The following is an 8918-nucleotide window of genomic DNA, read 5'->3' on the forward strand; positions in this document are numbered from 1 at the left end:
CATCGAAGTCTCCATTCTCACTGTACAACGAATGAAGATTCCGTGAACACAACACGGAATTCGCGCATCGCTTTTCATACATGTACCAAGTTCCACAGAAATGCTTTGCGAAGTTTAGAGCGTATAATATTTTTGTTTCGACGTGTATGACACACACCACAATCTCACTAAATTATATTTGTAAACATAACCTTCCTCGCAATTTCAACAAAAAATAAAACGAATGGCGCCACGTTAACATTTCTTGGCAACTTGATACATGTCTGCGCACATGAACGAAGTGCGATAACATTTAACTAAAAGAATAAATTGCAACAAAATGGCAATCCTAGGATCGCGTTTAGCCTCTTCAATTTTCGTAAAGGACCGTCTAAGAACCTAAGCAACTATACGCTAAAGTGTGCAATTATAATGACGTTTCAACGACACTGTGTGCACTCGCATGCATAGATATACGCTAATAAATATGGCAAGAAGTTTCTTATGGTTTTCCGTTTTTCGCGCACTTTTACGTCCAAAATATACCTCTTTTTCTCCTATACTAAATTTAAAAAGGCAAAGAACGTACGGTTGAATAGATCGAAACGAGACTCGATACATTCTATCGTTAATCTAGTCGCGGGTCGTTTCTTTTTTTTTTTAATTATCCCATTTCAATAAGTACCGTATGTTCTTTCGCATATCACGAGCAACATATATTTCCTATGTAACAACGTAAATAACGCACACTCTTTGATATTGTAATGCGGCAAGTACAATGACAATGACACATGGCACTCGTGGGGTGGGGAAAACATTCGAACGCGTTTCTAACCTTTTCAGAGATGAATCACTTGAAACGAACAAATATTCAAATCGATATCTTAAATATTTCTTCAATTTGAAAAAGTGTATACGGCGACATGACTCGAGTGCTAGGCTCTGTGTCACGATAATACTTATGCGACTCGACAAATAACAAAAAACGAAACATTCCGTAAAAAATAATACCTCAAAAGTTGCACGTAAACCCCGCGTCTGCCATCAGTGCTTCATACTTTGCAGAACAGTAATTGGTTTTCGACACGTTTCTTCTTAGATGTATTAGGAGCCACAGACGTAAGGATTTATGATGATGATTTCATCGCGAATTGTTCTTCCATCGGTAAATATTATCTAAAAGTATCATAGTTCACTTGACCGTAAAAAGAAATATACACAAGTCTCAACACCGATAGCGAACAGAGACTTTTTTCTATGACATTCTAAATGTCTAACCTGTCGTCGAAACGTGTACAATGTCAGATTTAACGGCGGCGTCTGCGCTTGCCATCTAACGCGACTACGCCACACACGTGTAAACAACCCCCAAACAAATGTAGCGGTAATTATAAAGTAGCTAGGAATAATTGTCTAGGACAATTGAATTAATCGTTTATATCGCACTGCATTGATCGACACGAGTGGTGGTCATCAGTCTTGAATAGTATTTCCCTATTAACTAAAGTAATAAAAAGAAGAGAACTTGTCAAAGATAACGAAGAAGATTGATTTAGGCCATTTTCCTAATCGGCAGCATAAATCATCACATTTATGGCCCCCACATGTCGAATCGATCTCTCCATCAATTTGCACACGAGGCATTCTTGGATTTAAATGATAAATCAGTCGATCTCTCTTAACTAACGCACCTTAAGAATGATAGAGTCGGAGGAGAGAAAGAAGTTGTTTCAATGTTTTCATAGACGTCGCGTTTATGCACTTTGGACTAGCAAATATCAATGTTAAACTAAACGAAATTCTATGAAATGTTATCGATATCGATTATTCCTCCGAATAAATTATACGACGTTTCTCGAAGTTTGTTACGGGACGACCGGACGACTTCCGCGGATACTCGGGGTTCCACTGATTTTTCGAGGAGCAGTTGAAACGATTCTTTGACGATTAAAGCCCAATCTTTTGCTTAGGTAGCAGTAAGAGTTTCTAAGATATCTTCGGGAGTTTTATTCAGCCTACAAAAGTTCTCCCAGTGTTCCTTGGGCACTGTCCATTTCAGGAATATCTCGAGATTTCTGGTAAGAGTCTCCAGTTCCGTGAGCCCGTCACGGACGACCGGATCCTTGCCAGCGGATATCAGGGAGTCGTGAAGAACCTCGTCGATCAACCTTTTCCCAAAGCCTAGTTCGTCTAGCCTCTCCTGCTTGCTGATCCTCTTCAACAATACAGCGAGTAACAGTCTCATCCTTTCCACAGTCATCACTCGGTACTTGGAAGGCGGTAGGGAGGGTTTGTCCATGATTTCGTTGAGGATAGTTTCCGAGTTGCTGGATCCATCCAGATTGCTCGAGCCTAACTCCGGATGACAAGTTTTTTCGTGGCATTCGAGGTCGTTTTTGATCCTGAAGAAACTCTTGCATCGTTTGCAAGCATAGGGCTCGTTTCTGCCATGGATACACTTCATGTGCTTCTTCCAATGAGGTAGCTGAGTGAAACCAGCGTTGCACTCGGCGCACTTGAAGGGTCTTTCCCCGGTGTGTCTCCTAGTGTGTAGCTTGAGGGCCGTCGAGTGAGCGAACGCCTGCCAGCAGACGAGACACCTGAACGGTCTCTGTCCAGAGTGTGTCCTCTGGTGAACGGTCAGCTGGGATTTTTGCGCAAATCTCTGGCCGCAAGTGGCGCATCCATGGGGTCTATCGCGAGCGTGAGTCCTCATGTGCTGAGGCAGATGGCCTTTGAACGTTTTGTTGCAGATGACGCACAAGAAGGATTTTACGTCTCTGTGAAGGCATTCTAGGTGTTTCTTCAATGCATCCCGTCGAACGAATGCTCGGCCACAGATCTCGCATTTATGATCCTTCTGACCGTTGTGGCGTTTCACGTGAAGCGCCAAGTTTGCTGCACAGGTGAACGTGCCTGAACACAGACCGCAACGGTAAGGCTTTACCTGGCTGTGAGTGCGTCGATGTTGCACCAGCTGGCCACCTCTGGCGAAGCTCTTATCGCACTCTGGGCACTTGTACGGCTTGAAGCCGGTGTGAGTCCTCACGTGAAGCTTCAGCCTCTCCTTCAGAGGGAACTCTTTTCCACACTCGTCGCATTTGAAAATCGGTCCTGCTCCGTGCACGATCTTGTAATGGTTACGGAGTCCTCCGCTACCTTTGAATCGTGCCTCGCAGACCACGCAACAGTATTTCTTTTCCTCGTACTCGGTACAGTTGGACAATGCCTCGTCCTCGTCAACGTCGATGTTGTCAACTTCTGTTTCGATGTATTCCTTCCTGGATAATTCGCTACTCGCGTCCAGGCTCAACGAATTTACGCACATGTCGCGAACCTTCTCTCTGGCCGAACGCAACACGTTGTTGTTTTCGCCTTCGAGAAGGTAGTTGGCCTCGATGATCGCCTCGATGCTTAAACAGGACTTTTCTTCCGTGGGATCTTCCTGGTCGTCGATCTCTTCTTGAGAAGGCATATGTTCGAATAACGCGACATTGGTGCTCGTGGGATAATCGTTTCGAGCGTTGGGGTACAAAGGTTCACGTCTAAATACGTAAATCTCGTCGCTGAAATCCTTGCTTCTGTCGAAATCCAGATACGCTTTATCCTCGCAGTCCAGTAAGGTCCTCTTCTTTTCTCCGAACCCATTCCCCCCGTTTCCTTCTCCCTGCTCTCTGGTAACGAATTTCTTCTTTCGGGACTTTGCCCGAGGGACGGTCTTTCTACCGATACCCTTCCGTTTCCGTTTAATCGCTTCGCCCTCGAACGTCCGATCCTCCATCTTCTCTTTCCCCTCGCGAGGTTTCCCTTGCGACTGTTTGTCATTTCCTTGCTTTCGTTGCCGCTCGATCTTCCCGCAAAACGTGAAATCCCGCAGCTGGAACTCTTGGTCATCCTCGATGCAACCATCGGTGGCAAATCTCCGTAGCACTTTTAAAGCGTCTGTTGCATCCTCGGGATTCGCGTCTCTGTCTAAATTTCCGTTCAAGTTTGCATTCGAATCTTCGAAGACAACGTTTTCCCTAATGCGCGAGTGTTTCACAGGCAGCAGTTCCGTCAGCTCGACTTGCTCGCGTGTTTCAGAAGCAGCCGTTTCAGTTAAAACGGTTTGCTGCAGATTAAGCGCGGCCATTTGCCCTTTATTGTCTTCCTCGGTCCAGAGACAGCCTTGGAGTCTCTCAGGCTCGAGAGATTTCGATGCTCGACGCCATTTGTCACGTGTAGAGCGATACTGGAACCGATCGTGAATTTCGGTCGGACCAGGCTGATCGTATCACCTTGGATCAAGTTCCAGGTTTATCTTTTATCGGCACGGTGTTTGAGGAAAAGGAATCGGTAACGTTGAAGGGAGTTGTTAGTCAGCGACGGAGACACGTAAGCAAGCTACGCTCCGGTTATCGGACACTTATCTATCCGATAGTCTCTCCAACGCTGTCTTTTTTTCTTGCTACGCTGGCATTTCCTTTTTCTCTCTCGCCACGATTCTTATGCACGATTTCTCGAGCAGATTTACCCTGTAATCGCGTTGAACTCCACCCGAGAAATTCGCGATCATTCCTGTCAGCTTCTGGAGCGCGTTGGTCGAATTAGCTTCCCGTGGAGGATGAAACTGGGATAGAGTCGGTGAACGATTGGAGAGAAGGAGTCGAAAGACGCCGAAGGCACGACGAATCAATCGTTTCTCCGTTTGGCAGGTAGTTTGGTTCTCCAAACGCTTCTCGCCTACGATTTCGACGCACGGTACGCTTACCAGCAATGATTCTCCCGTCTTGCGTGCTGCTGCCTTCCCGGAAATACGAGGACGGTTCGTGCGCGCATTGGAATCACCGAGAAGGGCGAGAAGGATACCGGAAGTTGGAGCGAAAGTGTCGTGTTCGATGAATACGCGCTGGGTTTCCACGCGCGACGGCCGACGAATCGAGCTAAACCGTGGCGCTCGTGATGCGGCGAGAGCAATTTTCTTTTTCGGGCGAAACGATCGAACGTTGAAGGTGCAAGAAGAGGATTGGTCGTGGGATAACGAGTCTGTCGATAAAAAGGGACGACAGAACGGCGTTTCTCCGTGCCCGTCGCCGCGACGATCGACCGACTGCGAGAGCTTCCTCTTCCTCGCGACGATACGAAACGTCGTTTCCTCGACGGCGATTGCGCGCCTTTTTCCACGCAAGCGCAATTCGCGGTCGATATCGGTCTGATTTCACCCCCTACACCCCTGCACACCCTGCTGCCCTGCTGCCCTGCCGGCGACGGCAGACTCTTTCTATACCCCTTTCGTTCTACCGACCCTCCTGCCTGCGTTTCGTCTGCGACCTCTCACCTTTCTCCCCTGCGACTCTATCATTCGCTACTACCACCGCCTCCGATTCTGCACGCGCCTCGCCAATCCTCATTATTCCTCTTCTATTATTGTTTTGAATTTCTTCAAATACCAGGACAGCGATTGATCAATTTCAGGTTAAAAGACCACGTGTTTCGATCATCGTTATCGGAAATAAAATTCTACCCAAGGATAGTTGAACGTGAGATGTTTCATTCTTTTTTCTTTTATTTTCTTTCTTCTTCTTGTTCGACAAAGTACCGTGTCATTTCTGAACGTTTTAAACAACGATACCTAACTTACAAATTTCAAATACGTGAGATCAATTATTTGACAAGAATCGAACATCCCCAAGTTGAGTTAGACCGTTGACCCAGCCTCGTAACGCAACGATAATACCGGCCAAGATCGACTCGACTCAAAGCTTAATTAAACGGTTCTTTGGTTACTTGATATGCCTTTGGTAATTGCGACGCAGTACAAGCATTGTTACAGACATTGTTATATCATAGACACGCACCTAACCCAGGCCGATTCGTTCGAAACTTGTTCAAGGTTTACGTGGCGCTTCGACGACAGAATCTCAACGAGATTCGTGATACGATCCACTTACTTATCGCACTCCTATATTTACGCTTTGACGTTTCGAGTTCATCGTATAATCTCCCCTTATCTTGGTTGCGTCATAATTTCCTCTTTAAGGAGTCCCTTTCTTTCCTGACTAGACTGCCTTCGAGCCCGAAAACGAGAACGCCTCCTGGTTATTTGCAATTTCGCGACCTAGTTCCTTTCACGAAAATAACATAATACGCACATATGCGATGCGTGTGATATATCGATACAATTTTACTCTCGCCTGGATTAGTAAGCTGTGTTAGTAGCCTTAGCCTTTCCCATCTGTGAATCGCTCTCTTGATTAGTGAAAAGCGAAGAACCCGCCACCATCTGAAAGAAACGAGAAATACCGAAGGCATTTCTTTGCTGTCTTTAATCTACCTGTCTAACGACACTCGTCAACCGATTTTGAAATGGAAAAGTACGCGCGCAACGCTTATCCATTTTGTCGATTAATTAACCGACGCGGTTAGCTCATGGACGCTGTCAACCCTGTGAGAACTGCATCGATTCGCGATAATATTTTTCTCAACAACACGACCCAGTCCATTTCAAAATAAAAATTGTAAAATATCCCAAGTTTACTCACTCTTCGTCAGTCGACCCAAACATCGATCGTTTCCGAGCATTTGCATCGCGCGCGATTGAAAGCTCGTACGCGTTACGTGATTCGATCTTTAACCGCGTTGATCAATTTCTGGTATCATCGCCATTCACGTTCCCATTACACTCGATTCTTTTTCCCCACGTCTCTAGCGCAAATGTTTCTCGCATCTTAAAATGATCTGGATCTCGGATGGTCGAATTGTAGGAACATAGAAACATAGCCGTAGAAACATTGTTTACGCGACACAGCCTCGAAAAAGTTTGGCAAAAAAGACACGAGTCTATAACGTGGGGCACTTATCCGTACGAGCCTTCGATTTCGATAAAATACATTTTAAAAATATCTAGGATACGCTAGTTGTCTATTCCTCTGAAAACGAACTCTAAGCGGAGATTTAAGCTCGCGCACTGTTAACTGTGAGCGCCTCACTCACGCACAGATTAAGCTCTCGCGAATACAGGCGCGTTTACGTGTGTGCGTCCATGAAGATTGTTGGCCGTGATACACGCGCGCACAAGCTTACTATAGACCTTGCGGTCTCGTTTTGTCGCGACGTGATACACGTTTGTGCGCATTGAACTTCCCAGTCTCGAAAGAGACGGTTCCGTACGTATCGCCAGATTCTGTCGGTTCGACCGGTGCAAATTTCCCGCCATTTCGACGTCCTTCGGGGTGACAGGTCCGTAAAACCAATCCACGTTATCGTGCAATCTGTCGTGACAATAGAATTTTTACTCACCAAACACGGGATGGCTCGAAATTCCAGCTATCACGACGAGGAAAAGGCTTCCTTGCGAAGCGTCCGCTCAACCCTACCCTCGTATCGCCATCTTCGAACCACGTTCGACTCTGCCGATGATATTCACGGACCGTGTAGAGGGGCGAAGTAATCGTCATAAAACATCGTACCATCTTTTCCTGAGAGATGGCGCGCGAAACGCCAGCAAAACATCATTTACGGCATGCTACACGTTAACATTTCAACATTTTAGCTCAAACATTATTTTTTTTGTACAATTTTAAATTTCCTGTACATATTTTAATTGCAAAATAATTTGGAATGCTACGATCGAGAAAAAGTTGGTTCTTGGTTGTTCCGTTCGTAAAAAAACTCGTTTTACTTTTCGAAACTTTTGTGACTCGATTCTGTACTTAAAAAGTGATCGCAGTTTACTTGTGTATTCGATAAAGACACACCATCGTTAAATTGATCCTAGATGATTTTTTTGAAGCAAGTGCCGTTAGTCGATATAATAGATATCTCCATAAAGTGTTGACAGCCACGCCCCAAACTCTTGGTTCACGGTAATGACATTGGAACGTATCTACAAATTGTATGTTTACAGCGTTACGAGCTGCACATAAACGTCGATTGTTGACGCTTGCCTTTTATCGTTGACGCACATCAACGGAAAACATAAATCGTTCCCCTTTCAAGCAATATTAGACCTGAGGCTGGTCTAGTGTCGGAAAAAAGGAAAATTGACTTAAAAAAAACTTGTATAGTGGTAATTTTAATCGGTAATCATGAGTTAATTTCGTGAGCTAACAAACGAGAGATAAATAATCATAACGTGTTCATTTATTCTATATCAGAGTTGAAGTAGAGAAGATTCTGTATTAAAGAAACGAAGTATGGACATTAGCAATGTAATCGGTTATTTGTTATACTACAGTCTCGTATAAATTGTCGAATCACTCGTTGCACTAAGTCAGTGACTTCAATGCTTCCAAAATAACAGCTTGTATAGCAGAATTTAAAACGAATGAAGCGACATAGTAAGTATAATTAGATGTGTATGTCTCCTTAAATCTCTTATGCAAATGAGGATGAAAGGTATCTTTTTTGGCAAAGTGTACAGTTTCGTTTTATACATATACAACGACGATCGTCTGACAAAGATGACGTTTTGCAATTGAATGCTGATCATAAATCGAAGCTTTTGTCAATTCTCTCCAGATGGTAGTACTGTAACAACACTTCTTACGAATCTGTGTATATGTATGCATTATATCATTTGTCTATTTATATTCGTCGCATTATCCTACAAAATTTCTAACCAGTTACTCGAGTGGAAAAGTTGTGAGTGACTTTTTTTAAACATAGTTGGACATACGCGTATCTAGCAGAAGTTTCTTTATCTAGATAAACCTTTTCTTCGAATAAATATTTGTTCATTATGTAGATACAAACACATGCATAAAGGATTGTTTTCTCATTTACGTAATGAATGAATTTGCTCGTTATTCAAAAAAAAAAAAGTTATTCAAATAACAAATCAAGAGGAACGAATAAAATATCGATCGAATGCTTTTCGTTAGGAGTCTCAGTCTCGAAATCTAATATTTATTCGTACTTTTCTCTCGAATCGAAAAAAACAATTACCGTTCGCGATAAAA

General features: G+C 44.0%; 1 protein-coding gene across 2 annotated transcripts; it reads right to left on the bottom strand.

Moving 5' to 3' along the window:
- Positions 1-94: 94 nt before the first annotated feature.
- Positions 95-8271, bottom strand: LOC128874289 (zinc finger protein 329-like). 2 transcript variants are annotated; one of them, XM_054118882.1, is made up of 2 exons: positions 7258-8271; positions 95-6241 (listed from the first exon to the last, which is right to left on the bottom strand). In XM_054118882.1, the coding sequence occupies exon 2, from the start codon at positions 4109-4111 to the stop codon at positions 1946-1948; it is 2166 nt and encodes a 721-aa protein (XP_053974857.1). In that variant the 5' UTR covers positions 4112-6241; positions 7258-8271; the 3' UTR covers positions 95-1945. The 2 variants fall into 2 exon arrangements, with proteins under 2 accessions (XP_053974857.1, XP_053974858.1); XM_054118883.1 differs by lacking the exon at positions 7258-8271 and adding an exon at positions 6501-7251.
- Between the last annotated feature and the right edge of the window lie 647 nt (positions 8272-8918).

This window comes from Hylaeus volcanicus, chromosome 3, assembly GCF_026283585.1.
Source record: "Hylaeus volcanicus isolate JK05 chromosome 3, UHH_iyHylVolc1.0_haploid, whole genome shotgun sequence".
NCBI classification, from domain to species: domain Eukaryota; kingdom Metazoa; phylum Arthropoda; class Insecta; order Hymenoptera; family Colletidae; genus Hylaeus; species Hylaeus volcanicus.

Bases quoted from the DNA above. Each gene is read 5' to 3' on its own strand.
- LOC128874289 (XM_054118882.1), bottom strand. From the start codon at position 4,111: ATGGCCGCGCTTAATCTGCAGCAAACCGTTTTAACTGAAACGGCTGCT.